The sequence below is a fragment of the Diabrotica undecimpunctata genome, chromosome 9, assembly GCF_040954645.1.
Source record: "Diabrotica undecimpunctata isolate CICGRU chromosome 9, icDiaUnde3, whole genome shotgun sequence".
NCBI lineage: Eukaryota > Metazoa > Arthropoda > Insecta > Coleoptera > Chrysomelidae > Diabrotica > Diabrotica undecimpunctata.
In genome coordinates this window covers 77423934-77440872 of record NC_092811.1, presented here as the reverse complement: position 1 = coordinate 77440872, position 16939 = coordinate 77423934, and the positions used below count along the sequence as shown (strand labels likewise).

General features: G+C 31.8%; 1 protein-coding gene across 1 annotated transcript in view; it reads left to right on the top strand.

Moving 5' to 3' along the window:
• LOC140449703 (proton-coupled amino acid transporter-like protein acs) overlaps positions 1-16939 on the top strand; it is a 131814-nt gene that overhangs the window by 78724 nt on the left and 36151 nt on the right. The window contains exon 6 of the mRNA XM_072543002.1: positions 3791-3969. Coding sequence (XP_072399103.1) covers positions 3791-3969 — 179 coding nt within the window. The remainder of the gene's footprint in view (positions 1-3790; positions 3970-16939) is intronic.

The window sequence follows — 16939 nt, the reverse complement described above, 5'->3', positions numbered from 1 at the left end:
TTCGAGTGGACTTCTCGTTCTCGATCTTAAAAAAACAATGATTCAAATCTCCTGGTTCAAATTTCAAGTAGACTATGAGATTTTCCTCCCCTAGTACTTTCTAGCCAATCAACATTCATTCATACAAATTCATCCCACTACCAAAACTTCAAATTTTTCTTATTTTAAATTTCAAGAAATTAAGCGTGTTTACTGTACTTGGTTTTTCCCCCAATTAACAGGATATGATATCGACTAATCTTTCTTTTGTTTTGCTACAGGCAAATGCCTCTTTGTAAAAGATAGCATCTATTCATAGCATTACCTTCGAAGAAAATAATATACAACCCATTATATATCTAACATTCATTTTGAATTCTTACCAAAGAATAGAAAACCATGTATTATTTGTAAAATTTTAAACAATACGTTTTTACTTTCTAAATAATCCCGAATTGTTTTTCTATACAAATGTTCTTAGAAACTATTTACTGATTTAAATCCACTGTTCTCTGAAAACACTTATTACAAATAAAACATTATATTTATAAATTTTTAACCTATACAGGGTCTTGAATATATCATCTCATGGTATTTTTAAAATAAAAATTTATTTTATTTCTCTCTCGGGAGAACCTGTAACTCCTAGAGAGCGCGTCTTCAGGTGGCGATAGGGGAATGCCCGACCCGGTTTACCGGTGGGTAGGAGGGAAATAAAATACCTCCCGTGGACCAACAGGTAATTTACCGAATGATTGCCGGTACAAGCAATCCCCCTACTTACCGACTAACGGCTTCGGGCGGATAAGTCGGTAAGTAGTAGGACACTCTTTTGTCCTGGAGCTGAGAAATCGACTCCAAAGGCAGAAGAACCAATAAATTGGTCAACGGCAGAAGAATGCAGAGGACAACGGGAAACTACTGCATTAAAGACTCATAGAGTATCCCTAGAAATCGTCATGGCTTATAGAAGTGACAATAAACTACCTACTAATCATGGCTCTCGGATGCCAAGATTCGGCAGGGGAAGAAACAACAGTAACGACAGGGCTTTCCAGGCCGTTAGCCAGCGAAATCCCTGTTCACTAAATATATACAAATCCATCTGCAAAATCGCTACATGGAACGTAAGAAGTATGTATAAATCTGGGAAACTGAGGAATATACAGCAAGAAATGTTGCGACTGGAGATTGATATATTAGGAATAAGCGATACAAGATGGATCAGCTCTGGCGAACTCAATACATCAATACAGACAATGGACGAATTTATTACTCTGAGAGCAAATACATTTATTATATAGGTTATAGCCTCAAATACATTTTTTAAATTACCCCAGTGACGCCTTTATACATGGAAATCGCCAGCTGACAAAGACAACAAAATCGTCAGAAATTAAATTGACTACATCCTAATAAAACACAGCTATCGAAACTAAATTCAGGCATATCCAGGAGCAGACGTATCCTCTAATCACAGTCTTCTTATTGCTAGGTTTTAACTTCAACTAAAAAAAAAAACGCAAAAAAGCCGCAAAAACAATAAACTTAACATACAGAAACTAAAGTCAGAAGAAACAAAAGAAAATCTGAAACACGAAATTAACACAAATCTAGATAGAAACCCAAGAAATAATTGCAACGTAGAACAGCAGTGGCAATTCTTCAAAACCTCTATATTGGAGCCAAGTAAGAAAGTACTTACAACAACCAAATGTAAGAAAAAATAATGGATGACCGAGGAAATTCTAGAGTTGATGAATGAAAGAAGAAAAAACAAAACCATCAATACGATCCGCTATAAACAGCTTCAAATCCAAATAAGAAGAAAAATTAGGGAGGCTAAAGAAACCTACTTCTCTGAAAAATGTATTGAAATAGAAGAACTGCAAAACAGATATGACAACTTTAATCTACATAAAAAATCAAAGAACTAGCCGGAATAGGAAGTAGAAGAACCTCAAATATATTGCTCGACAAAAATGGAAATATTATATTGGAGACAGAACAAAAACTACGACGATAGAAAGAGTACATCGAGGAATTATTCATGACCAGAGAGAAGCTAGTACATCTATAGATACCCAAACGGGAGATGTAGGCCCAGAGATAACCAAATCAGAGGTTAGTCAGGCCTTAAACTCAATGAAAACCAATAAATCTGCTGGTCCAGATAAATTACAAAGCGAGCTATTTAAGTTGGTCAACGAGAAAAACCTAGTCATAATAGTAGAACTATTCAACGCTATCTATACTACGGGAATCATCCCTAGAGAAATGTTGACATCAACATTTGTGTGTTTGCCAAAGAAAGTTAATGCCAAAGAGTGCAGTGACTAAAGAACCATAAGCTTAATGTCACATACCTTGAAAATTCTGTTGAAAATTATCCACACCAGAATTCACTCTAAACTGAAGCTGGATATTAGTGACACAAACTATGGGTTCCGCAATGGTATGGGTACCAGAGAGGCACTATTCTCCTTCAACGTGCTGACGCAGAGATGTTTGGATGTTAACCGTCCTCTTTACGTCTGTTTTATAGACTACAATAAAGCGTTTGATAAAGTAAAACATGACCGACTCATGGAAATTCTAAAAAATAAGAACCTAGATCAAAGAGATTTACGGCTAATAACAAACCTTTATTACAATCAGCGAGCAATAGTACGGATTGAAAAAGAGACATCTAAAAAAATACAAATTAAGAGAGGAGTCAGGCAAGGCTGCATACTATCACCTCTATTATTTAACGCTTATTCTGACGAGGTAATTCGAGAAACTCTGAAAGATCAAACAGTCGGCATAAGAGTAAATGGAGTCTTAGTTAACAACATCAGATATGCAGATGATACAGTAATAATAGCAGATAGTTTACAAGACCTGGAAAGACTCATAAGTAAAATAGTAATGTGTAGTAGGGAGTACAGACTCTCGCTCAATATCAAAAAGACGAATTTTATGAAAATTTGTAAAAACAACCATAATACTAACGAAATCTTGACAGTAGAAGGCCAGCAGATCGAAAGAGTAAAAAAGTACACTTACCTAGGAACACTTATAATAGAAACTAATGACTACACTGCAGAAATCAAAGTCAGAATCGAAAAAACACGTTCTAATTTTATGAAAATAAAAAAGGTCCTATAAGGGAAAGATTTAACATTAGCTCATAAAGTATGCCTAACAAAATGTTATGTATACAGTGTACTATACTATAGAGTGTAATCATTGACGTTAAATTTAGACACAATGAGACGACTTAACGTCTTTAAAATGTGGACCTATAGAAGAATTATGAGGGTTTCCTGGGTAGATAAAGTTACGAACAATGAAGTACTGAGAAGAATAGGTAAAGAGAAGGAAGTTGAACTTACAATTAAAGAAAGAAAGCTACAGTATCTCGGACATGTGATGCAGTGCGAGAAGTATGGCATCCTGTGACACATAATACAAGGAAAGATAGATGGCAGAAGAAGCATCGAAAGAAGACGAATTTCATGGCTCAAGAACCTGAGGGAATAGTTAGGATGCAGCTAAAAACAACTATTTAGAGCTACTGCCTCAAAAATTAAAATAGCTATGATGATTGCCAACCTCTGTAGCGGAGATGGCACCTGAAGAAGACGAAATTGAAAAAGATAAAGGAAAAAATAAAGTTCCCAGTAAAACTTAAAGAAAAAAGATGATTGGGCGAGCAAAGATCTATAAAGGCGATTTTGTACTCTTTAGCTTTATTTATTACTAAGCAAAAATGAGTAATCGTAAAAAAGATTAAAACATTGTTTTATATATTTCTATAATTTTTAAGGTTACCTCTTCAGAAAATAATATGGCAAATCCAAGAAAATTCTTGACACCTTTTGGCGTTTTAAACGTTGGAATGTTCATTGTCGTAACGCTAGTAATTTATTTTGCTGCAACTGGATATTGGAAATACGGCGAAGATATCAAACCAAGTATAACGTTAAATTTTCCACCACCTGAGGCGTGAGTATATAATATGTTTGGTTTACATTATTAATTAGTTTTGTTCAATGGGAATGATCTTGAACCTTATTTTAACTTGGGCTAAATAATTGCGAATGCCTTCATTATTAATTAGTTTGGTTCACTTTGAAAAATTTTATGCCTCGATTTAGGTAATAGTAATAAAAAAAGACACAACACAAAATACACTCATGAACTAACGTTTTTTAGGAAATTTTGGAAATTTCTTGCTGGTACATTAACTGATGCCTTTGAATATCACAATAATTATAATTCTAAGGACACATTTACTTTTGTCAATGCTGTTAGGGGAATGCAGTTACCAAATGATTATGTTTTAATTTCTTTAGATGTGGTGTCTTTATTTACAAACATTTCACTAAATATGGTCACGTATATTATAGAATCAAATTGGAACCTTATAAAATACTACACGACATTATCAAAAGACAATTTTCTTCAAATCATTAGGTTAATTTTTAACAACACTTCCTTTAGTTTCAATGGTAAATTTTACTCTCAAATTTTTGGAACACCGATGGGTTCCCTGATTAGTCCAATCCTTGCAACTATTGTAACTGATCATCTCTTAGATAATGTGATTACACAATTACCCTTTGAATTACCATTTATATATAAATATGTCGATGACATCATATGTGCATTGTGCAGTTCCATTGTATCACATCAATACCACACTGAACATTTTTAATTCATTTAATAAACATCTTCAGTTTACAATTAAAACTAAAACAAATTTTAGTACACAATTTTTAGACACAAGGCTAATAAGAAAAAATGACAATATTTTGACATTGGGTTGGTACCAAAAGTCGACAGCATCAGGCAGGTATATAAATTATCATTCAAATCATATCACCCGTCAAAAATATAATACCGTACTAGGTATAAAAAACAGGATAATGTCCATTGTTGATGACAACTTTTTACAAAAAAATCTGGACATATTATACAACATTTTTCGTAACAACGGCTATCCTAAACAAATTAAAAAAAAAAACTGATTTACAGCAATAATGTCTGTGATGGTCCGGTCCATGATTCTAACAACAAATCAATTAAATATAAAAAAACTTCCCTTTATTAATGGTCTAACTCATTATGTCATATCCATATTCAAAAATGTTCCTAATATTAGTATAGCTAAATATAATACCATGAACAGCAAACCACTATTTTCAAAAATCAAAGACCCAGTACCAACCCTATATAAAAGTAACGCTGTTTATGAAATACCGTGTCTAGGATGTCAAAATAGCTACATTAGCCAAACATCACAATGGCTAAAACAACGCATGACACAACATAAAAGTGATTGCCGCTTGGGAAAAAATACTTGTGCAGTAGTTGAGCACTATAAAAATACCGGTCATATGCTTGACTATAACAAACCTTTCATTTTGGCGCAGACTGATAACTACAAAAGTAGATTATTTCTTGAGATGTATCACATAAACAAAAATAAAAACACTTTAAATTATAAAACACACACTGGACAATTAAGTAACATATATTGTAATGTATTGAACAACATTTATAAATATTCAAAATAGCTAACATTCACCTTAATAACAATTAACCTTAATATTTCATCAAAGAAATATCCTTCTAACGTTTCTTTTATTTTATTGTTGTTTTTTTTTTTGTACATTTGAAATAATTTTAATTTTTTTTATCGTACTGCTGTGGGGAACGGGCTTAGGATAGTTTAATCTTGACATTCAAAAGTTTACATACTTCAATGTTAGTTTTATTTGTTAAATCTTTTAATTTCTGTGAGTGTTTTTTAAATCTATTTGTACATCATTTGTTTGTAATGTTTCTAATTGTTTTACACTTTACTCCTGATGAAACTATAAAATAACTGGCGAAATATTGAGTCAGAAAAAAAAAACAAAGATTTTTATTATAGACCACTATACCTGATATTTCCTACAGATTTATATATATATATATATATATATATATATATATATATATATATATATATATATATATATATATATATATATATATATATGTAAATACTTTTTTCTTTTTGGGTGTGGTAGTCAATAAAAAATAGAGCTTTGCTAAGGCGTACTATTTATTCTGAATCCAAGCTTTCGGTGGTTTTTTGCCACCTTTATCAAGGTCCGAATGTAAGATTCGTGGCATAAACAACAACGTTAAATAACATGATAAAACTGAGGTTGCAACTAAACTTAAAAATGTTACTGTTAAAAAACACTTTACAAATTACTAAAAACGTTAAAAGTTAAAAACAAAATGAAGGACGACATGTTGAAACAGTCGTCGTTGCAGGCTTGATTTCAGTCACATTTCACGAGCAGAAAAAAAAAAAATCTTTTTTTTTTTGTCGTCCTTCATTTTGTTTTTAACTTTTAACGTTTTTAGTAATTTGTAAAGTGTTTTTTAACAGTAACATTTTTAAGTTTAGTTGCAACCTCAGTTTTATCATGTTATTTAACGTTGTTGTTTATGCCACGAATCTTACATTCGGACCTTGATAAAGGTGGCAAAAAACCACCGAAAGCTTGGATTCAGAATAAATAGTACGCCTTAGCAAAGCTCTATTTTTTATTGACTACCACACCCAAAAAGAAAAAAGTATTTACATATATTTTTTCCAAACTAGTCAAAAAACTTTGGACTACTTTTATATATATATATATATATATATATATATATATATATATATATATATATATATATATATATATATACCGGATGGTCCAATAAGCCAATCTCTCGGCTATATATCAGAAACTATTCATGTTATAACTTTAGGAGAAAAAATTCCTTAGTAAAAGTGGCCAAGAGAAATCGCTGGAAATGACTTTTTAGTTTTTGGGTTAACCGCTAGGGGGCGTAACCTGTGATGAAAAATTTGAAAACCAGTTTTTTGTGAAATATGCACAATTATACCAAGTGTTAAATACATTAACTAGAAAGAGGCCTAAATGCCGCACAAAGTTGTTTAAGTACATTTTTTTTTATTTTTTCAAATAAAGGATGGGGGAGAGTGGGAAAGTATTTGTGGATAAATATCTGTAACTTTGGTTTGGATCAACCGATTTTAACGAAATTGGTGTCATTAGAAAGAGTGTGGATGATTGAATTTACATCTACTATAAAACAATTGCATTTAGTTTTAATTGTCATGGGTAGGGGGTACTTTCAAATAGAAAAAATTTAAATTTGTTTTTCTTCAAAATGTTTAATAGAAACACCTATTTATTGTAAATTATAATGGAACTAGATTAAATTCGTAATAAAATGGCGCAAACCGTATGTTAATATCTTTTGTCGAACTCGAGATATGAATAAAAACTCATAAACATAAGTAAGCTTAGTATTGACTCACCCTTTATTATAACTTAAAATTAGATATGTGAAAGATCACACAAATATCTTGATCATTAAAACTTAATGTCCAATTAAATGTTCAAATTGTTTTCTATCGTTGTCCACACAAAGATGTATTCTTTCACATGTACACATAACAGCTGCTTCAATCTCAGCTGTTGATAAACTATTTATTGCGTTTATAATGCACTGTTTCATGTCGTCTCGCGTGGTTGGTCGAGTTCGGAACACTAAGTCCTTCAATGTTTCCCACAGATAAAAGTCCAAACATGTTAAGTCTGGAGATCTAGCTGGCCATGAAAATGTACTTCCCCTTCCAATCCATTTATTTGGATAACTTGCATGCAAATAATCTCGAACTCGTCTGAAAAAGTGCGCAGGTCACCCTTCATGTTGTAATAGCATATCTCTTCTTGTTTGTAAGGAAATATCTTCCAATAAAACAGGCAACTAATTTTCCAAAAAATCCACATATGTTTCCCATTTAAAGTTCTATCAAAGAAATATGGACCTACGATCTTTCCATCAACTATACCACACCAAACATTAAGAATCCATCTACCTTGAACCTGCATCTCATGTATCCAGTGCGGATTTTCTTTACCCCAATAATGCATATTATGCAGATTAACACCACCCGCACTATTAAACGTAGCCTCGTCTGTCCACAAAATCTTTGACATGATATGCGGTTGTTCTTTTAGCAGACCTAACATCCAATTGCAGTAATCCAGCCTTGCATCAAAATCTCTCATGTAAAGCTTGGTGGAGAACTACGTGATAATGATGCAGTCTAAAAAACAGAACAACAAATATTGGTGAAAAAGAAACCACTATATTTACTAAAACTTAAAAAATCTTGAAAAATCCACAATTTTTTCACAAGATAAATCGAGCAAAAGTATTTTTAAGGAACGGATAAAAGGATAAAAGCCGACTACTTATACAGGGTGAGTCATAACTATTGGGACATAGACTAAGGACAGGTTATTTGGACCAAAATATGGCTATTGGGCCAAATATGCCTTAATAAAATGTTGCTGAAAAAAAAGATACAGGGTGTTAAACTTAATTTTTGTTTTTCGTTTTTTGCTAATAGTTTCCCTGTATATTTATAAATTGCTATCAAAATTGGCACAGAGGCATAATCTTAGACAAGAAATAGTATTTTATTTACAATTCCACTATCAAATACCAAACTAATAAACAAAGTTGCAACTAACGTAAGGTTTCCGTTTTGAAGATAAATCAAAACTAAACACACTTTAACTTAAAAGAACTCACAAAAACTCAAACCAAATGTTCTACATGGTCTCCTCCGATTTCTATGCCTTTTCTAATTCTTTTTATAAAGGATTTTCGGACGTTAAAAAAATATTATTCTGTCCCCTTATAAGATTAGCTGCATTTTGAATGTATCTTCAAAGTTCGTCTCGTGTATTAATTTCATTGGCATAAACTAAGGACTTTATATGTCCCCAAAAATAAAAATCTAGCGGGTTGTTCTCAGGACTTCTTGGTGGCCATTGAAAATCACTGCCTCTGCCAATCCATCGTTGAGGAAACACGTCATTAAGATGATTTCTAACAGCTAATGAAAAATGAGGTGGCGCTCCATCCTGCATAAACCACATTATTCTTCTTACATCCAGTGACAGATCATCTAAAATATCACTAAGAGTATTTTTCAAAAAGAATAAATAAGAATCTCCATTTAAATTCGGAGGAAGAACATAAGGCCCGAGTTGGTCGCCTATAATGCCACACCAAATATTCCATTTAAACTCATGCTGAAAATGTCTAGCTTTAATAGCATGCGGGTTTTCTTCTTCTCAATAATGACTATTTCGCCAATTAAAAACCCCTAGTCTGATAAAAGTTGCTTCGTCGGTGAACATAATATTCTTAATAATGTGTCTGTCATTGCGATGTTTATTCAGAATACGTTGGCAAAACTGTAACTGTCGTGGAAGATCTGTTGGAAGTAAATTTTGAACAGGAGTGAAGTGATAAGGATGGAGGTTCTCTTTTTTTAGAATTCTAACGATAAACGACTGACTTACTCCTGTTGCTGTTGATAGATGTCGTGAACTTATTTCAGGATTTTCATCTACTCGAACCAAAAGTTCATCTTCTTGATTAGGTGTGATTTATTTCGGTCGACCACCCTGATTTTTAGTGTGAAATGGCCTAGTTTCACCTAAACTACGATATAATCTTGCAAAAGTTTTGTGATTTGGTTGCCTTCTGTTTGCGTATAACATTCCATACCTTCTGGCTGCCGAGCGACCGCAAAAATTTTCTTGTGTGTATACGCAAATGATATCTCGCATTTCTTCATTAGTAAAGTGATTGTGACGAGGCATTTCAATCAAAAAAAAAGTAATGATTACTTTTAAAAAATGCAACATTACACTACACTGTCACATCAAAAATAATTTACTCTGAACAAATGACATTTACCAACAACAATTATCTGACAGTCCAAAGCATACTTTTCATAAATGAAATAATATTTGAAATCCTTTTTTAAGACTCTAAGCAGTTAGACTGCGTTTTTATCGAAAACGGTTGAAATTATCATGTTTAAACAAGAGTACCAATTTTACGTAAAAATGATGTTTACATCATATTTTCTAATAAAAATTACTAAAAAGTTTCATCAGAAAAAGTTTAGACTCAATTTGATCATTAGGAATGATCCACGTGGCGCCCTCTATGACAAAACGTAAAATTGTAAATAAAATACTATTTCTTGTCTAAGATTATGCCTCTGTGCCAATTTTGATAGCAATTTATAAATATACAGGGAAACTATTAGCAAAAAACGAAAAACAAAAATTAAGTTTAACACCCTGTATCTTTTTTCTCAGCAACATTTTATTAAGGCATATTTGACCCAATAGCCACATTTTGGTCCAAATAACCTGTCCTTAGTCTATGTCCCAATAGTTATGACTCACCCTGTATGTGGATTCTGTTGAATTAAGGTAAGAACATTGTTTGAATTATCTTGGGTCATACCTCTACTATGTCGTTTAAAACAAGGACGATGAAAACTACCAGTTTCTCTTAATATTCTTACCTTTCTTTCAAATACTTCTTTGCCATAATGTATCCTGTCAGGATATCTTACAGAATAATATACGTGAGGCAATAGCGGCATTTTAGTGACATTCGAAATAAACTCCAATCATATAATATAATTATACATTTGATATACTCATCAAGAATTATTAGTACTGATAATTATTAATGACTAATATTACCAATATTAATATCTACTGAAAAAAATGCAATCTTCAATTCGAATTATAATATAACACTTCTTAACAATGTTTTGACTGCTGTCAATAAATAACCAATATGAACTCTCCGTTACAATATCCACCATTAATCGTCTGGAGGCCTTTGAAATGTGGCTGCACAGACGTATACTAAAAATTCCATGGACGGCTATGCTGACAAATGTGGCAGTCCTTGAGAGAGCAAATGCTGCTCTCGAGCTGCTTGATAACATCAAATGTAGAAAGATTGCCTATTTTGGACACGTAGTAAGGGGAGACCGATATAATATTCTTCAACTTATTATGATGGGTAAAATCGAAGGACGCAGAAGAATTGGTAGAAAGCAGCCTTCTTGGTTGAAGAATATCAGGGAGTGGACAGGAATGAGGAAAGCTGAGCAACTCTTTAGAATAGCTCAAGACAGAGACAGTTTCGCCATGTTAATCGCCAACGTCAAGGGGGCTTAATAGGGCACGTTAAGAAGAAGAAGAACTCTCCGTCAAATTCATTGTCGTAGCCTACTTAAGTTTCGAAAAAACTATTTTTAATCATATGAAATAACAATGGTCAAAATAATTATCAACATTAAGATTCTTCTGCTATAAAAAATTTGAAAGTACCTACTGACTTATTTTTTAATTTAATTTATAATACAGGGTGAGTCAATACTATACTTACTTATGTTTATTCGTTTTTATTCATATCTCGAGTTTGACAAAAGCGTTGTATCTTGATGGTAGGCGAGGCAGAAGTCTTTAATGTTCTTTGCAGAAAGCCACAGGGCATTTGGAACCCAACCATTTTCTGATCCAGCATGTAAAATCGTTATTCTTTTCCCTTTATTTGACAAAGCTTTTGTCTTACATTTACCGGAGGAATCGGCAAATACTTTAGGTCGCGTTGAAGGTGTTTCAAACCATGTCTCGTCGAGGTAAATTATCGGACGATTTTCAGAACGGAATTTTCTTATCGAAGTTATATACTCATAACGTCATTTTTATAATAATTTCTACGTATCAAGTCCTTATCCGCTTCGTCCATACATTTGGTGGAACTAGAATCATTACGTTTTTTTCTTGTTTCTATGGGATTTGATGTAATTCTTTTTTACTGTGATCAGAGGTATTTTCGTCAAATCACATATTTCACTCGTAGCGGAAGTTGTGTCAAGTCCTCTTTTAAGTAAGGTACTGTATATAGTTTTTACAATTTGCTTTGCATCTACACATAAATGTTTCTTCTTTACCGAAACACTAAAAGAAGCCCCATTATTATTATCCCACGGACGCTACATAATGAATAAAATGAGTAATACTACTTAACACTTCCCTTGATACATAAAGAAAACAAATTTTATCAAGAACTCGTATTTAAATACTGGTTGGTGTTCAGTTCCATAAACTTATTATATAAATACCTGAAAACCACTTAAAAGGTGATTAGCAAACGCGCACTACCATCGAATTTGAAAAACCTGTTTATCAGTACAGTTTCGTTAATATAATCCTTATTTGTATTAATGAAATTATAATGAGTTTGGATTGTACGCAATTATATCAACATTAAGAAATAAAGATTGACAAAATTTACCAGGAAACATATTTAAATTTTACCTGAAACCGGGCCTTTTATACTATTATCGGTTAACCCATGATGTTTATAGTCGGTACTAATTGAAGTCAACCATTTACTGCTAAACAAACTTTACATATAATTGAAAAAACCACATGAGAATAAGCCACAACTATACTTTAAAATTAAGTTTATTTGACGTTTCGATTTCCACTTCGGAAGTCGTTCTCAAAATAAAAAACATTAATAAATTTAACAAATTTTGTTTTTGTTCCTTGATAGAAAATTCTTCTAATAATTTAATTTTTTCTGACTCATTTAAATTGACAATTTAGTCATTATTATACATTTTAAAGTTTTAGAATGTACAAATTATTGTACATTTTAAAATGAGCTTGCCAATATTCGATTACCTGAAATCAACTGTAACGAGTATCCATCAGAAAAATCATACCATGTGACTTGTTTTAAAAAAGACGTGCAATGATGACAGTAAAATTCTTCTGTTACCGATCCTATAGTAAATCATGATGAAAAAAAAACGGGTGTGATAGTCCAGTGGGACTGCCGGTAGAGCAGTTTATATGGGAGTCAATCTGCACAATCATTACATATGTATTGCTATAGGTAAGAGAGAGCAGAAAGAAACAAAATTAGGTATATAGGGATATGGTGCATCGTTTGCTGTATATAAACAACATTTGACCAGTAATAGAAGTATAGTAAATGAAGGATTGAATCAATATTTTGATAAAAATGTATATTTTTATTTTCATATATGTATGAAAGGAGTGGAATGCAAAAAAAAATTATAACACATACTCTGCATTAAAATTCATTGATTATTTTGTTATTAATATAAAAATACAATACAATACACTGCAACATAATTCAATATAATATTATAATACAAATTAAAATGCAATATTCATAAGTATTTAAAAATGACAATGTACATAACTTACTTACGCATATGTTTAATTTACCATGATAATAATAATAATAAAATAAAAATATGGTTTCGTCATACAACTCAGTCAGTCAATTTGTCTGACATTGACAGATGCAAAATTTAATTGTTGTTTGTTGTGTACATAAGTACACATTTGAAGTTTCTTGAGATATCTTGGGATAAGTTTTAATTTATAATTTAACATGTCTCACGAAGCTCAAGACAAATCTAAACAGAATGGAAAAATAATAATATTAATAAATATTAAATATATTTACAAAAGGAATATTTTTATTCTCGAGAGAGAAAGAGAAAGAAAATATATCTTCTGTCTCTCTCTTACCTATATCTTATATATGTAATGATTTTGCCGATTAACTCCCGTACAAATTTCCAAAGTCGAACGCGCGTATAGAAGTATAACTTTAAAATTATTAAATTTTTCATAAAAAAAATTTACTGTGGGATCACTAACAGGAACATTTAACCGTCATCCTTGCATGTGCTTGTTTTTTTAAAGACAAATCACATGCTATGATATTTCTGATAGATTTTAAGTTATAGTTGATATCATGTAACAGAATGAACTATTGTAAAATAAAGTCGTCCCAGGAACGCAACTCAAAAATATTTTCAATATTATTTTAAAGTCATCTACTTTAAAATGTATAATTTATGTCTGAATTCTCTAAACAAAATTTGTTTAATCTTTTAATGTTTTGTATTTTTAGAATGATTTCCAACGTAGAAATCTAACGACCAATTAACTAAATTTTAAAGTAAAATTGTGGCTTATTTTTAACAAAAATGGTAAATTGCTTTACTTATTGCAAAAAGAAAATACCTTTAGAACAATATTAATTTATGCAGTAATAAAAAACAACCAAAAAGTCTCTCCAGAACATATTAGACTTTATCTTCTTGATGACTTGCTCAAGGAAAGCCACTTATATTTGACAACTTGTACACAAGTTTGTAATTGGTAGACAAATTATAGATTTCAATACGCATTTAGTAGGAACAATTAGAAAGAGACTAAAATGCTTGCCCAATTTAGTGATAAATGCCAAGCTAACCAAGAAAAAAAAATTATTTCTCTTGAAAACGAAGATGAAATAACTCTTACCAGCTGTGCAATGAAGAAATATGTGTAAAAACTTGCTATTATAAAAAGAAGAACGAAGAGCATGAGCATCTAATGAACAAAACTAAAAGGGTACATACTTTTTGTAAAAGTTCTGCAAACTAGCCATTTTGTGCATATCTTGTTTTAATGTACTTCATAACAACTAAATAAGATAAATAGGTATGCTATTTCCGTTTTTTGTTTATTTATGAAAATATGTTAATTTGTTAAATAAAGTTTATTACAACAGACTTTATATTATATTTTCACCATATAATCCACGTTTCGCATTATGTATATAGCTTCTAGTCCATGTTGGTCCATTTTTTGCAGTCGTACATAGTTAAATATGTACCAACTGCCCAGCAGCTATAAGAAAATGTCTTGACCCCTTGGACCAACATAGCCTGCTAAGACAAAATATCTGCTGGCCCCATCGGACTAATGTAGTCTGCTGAGAAAGTATCAGTGTTGGTCTTATATGATCAACGTGACAGTGTAATAAGAAGTACAGTAGACTCCCTCTATAACAAGAACTGAAATGACAGCCTAATTACCTCGTTATAAGCCGATCTCGTTATATCAGACAACAATAATAATACTATGCATATACAGTGATGAGTGTCTTACCACCCGGCTTTTTAACGTAAGAGACAGAAAACACAGTTACCTTGTGAAATAAAAAGAGATGAAACTCGTAGAGGTGGGAAATAATCTATAGAAACCTATAATTTACCTTACATTACATTACCACTATCGATAGTCTCACACCTTTAGACGTTAGCTTCCAGCTAAATCACCTCGGTCATAATTATTATGTGTAACGTCGTATGTGTGACGTATTTCCATTTTTTAATTTCGCATAAAGTAAAAACTGATTGACTTAAATAAAACAAAAATGTGAATAAAATAATTTAATTAATAGTGATTATTTAATCTTAAGTTTTAAATTATTTACCAAGAATAATTTCTACTATGATTTAAGGAGTTTCATACACTCTTGTCACGAAATAATTATCAATCGTTCGTGACGGACACGGATGTGGCGGACGATTAGAGTTCAAAACCCCATGTGGTTTCCTTTTTGTTTTAATAATTTAAAATTATGCAGAGATCGTTTTGCTTTGAATCACTAAACATTTATGTCAGTCGTTACTAGTATTAAAAGTGTTTAAAGTTAAACATAAATATCATATTGAAAAAACAGTATAGTCGTACTTTCGAAAATAAAGTAAAAATTCTTCAAAATTAAAAGAACGTTTAAAGAATGTTTAAATAAGTAAAAATTCTACAAAAATAAAAAAAATATTGTAAATAAACGTATTTACAATATGTTCAAATAAGACTTCATTAGCAGCAGAACAATAACCCAAACTGTCACTACAGAATTATAAAAGTCTGATGGATCAGAGTTCAAGGCACTATGTTTCCATGCAGGTGCTCAGGGTTCGAATGCCACATGAAGGTTTTACTTTTTTTAAAATTAAAATTTGAAATTCTGCAGATATTTTATCGTTTTGCTTTAAATCGCTAAACATTTATTTCAGTCTTTATTAGAAAATTAAAACTTGAAAATCTTATTGAAAAAACAATGTCGTACTTTCGAAAATAAAGTAAAACTTCTTCAAACATAAAAGAACGTTCTAAATAAATGTACTTACAAAAAATGTTTAAATAGGTAGAAATTATATAAAAATATTCTAAATAAACGTATTTTATTCTAATAAAATGTATTTACAAAAAATGTTCGAATAAGCCTCCATTAGCAGCAGAACAATAACCCAATCTATTATAAAAGATTCATCTAACATTAGTTAATGTCTCTGGACTAATACCTCTCATTGAATCAGAGATCTTTTCTCTTAATTCTTAGAGAGAATTAGGCCTATCGTCTTCAATTCCATATAGTTTGGACTTGATATATCCCCACATAAAAAATCACAAGGTGCAAGATCAGGTGATCTTGCAGGCCAAAAAATATCTCCGTGGCCACCAATCAATCGATTAGGAAAAGTCGCACTGAGATATTCACTGACGATGCGAGAATTATGTGCAGGACAACCATCGTGTTGAGACCATATGGAATCGAAAGGTACTGGTAAATTACGAAGGACTGGGACAATTTGATTTTGCAGAAATTCCAGTCAGCATACCGTCTATAAAAAATGGACCAATGACATAATTCCCTGTTATGCCTCCCCAAATATTTACTTTTCGAGGACGCTGGGTACGAGCGACATAAATCTGACGAGGATTTCCTCGAGACCAATACCGAGCATTCATTGAATTGTGACGGCCATGCAATGAAAACGTACCTTCATCGGTGAACAAAACGTTCTCTAAAAAATGTTCATCTTGATGTGACATTTCCATTGCAGTTTGACAAAATTCTAAACGTCTATATTGATCCCCAGGGAATTGTTCGTTGAATTTATGAAGTTTATAGAGACGGTATCCATGTCGTTTCAAAATTTTACCTACTCTAAATCTTGAAATTCCATATTGTTCTCCAAGAGGAGATGTTGATCGGGTAGGATTTTGCTCAATACTTGCACAAATCAAAGTGTCCCTTAGTTCCAAATCTGGATTTACCTCCCTTCGTCTACGAACTCCTCTTGGAGCGAACACGGATCCATAAGTAA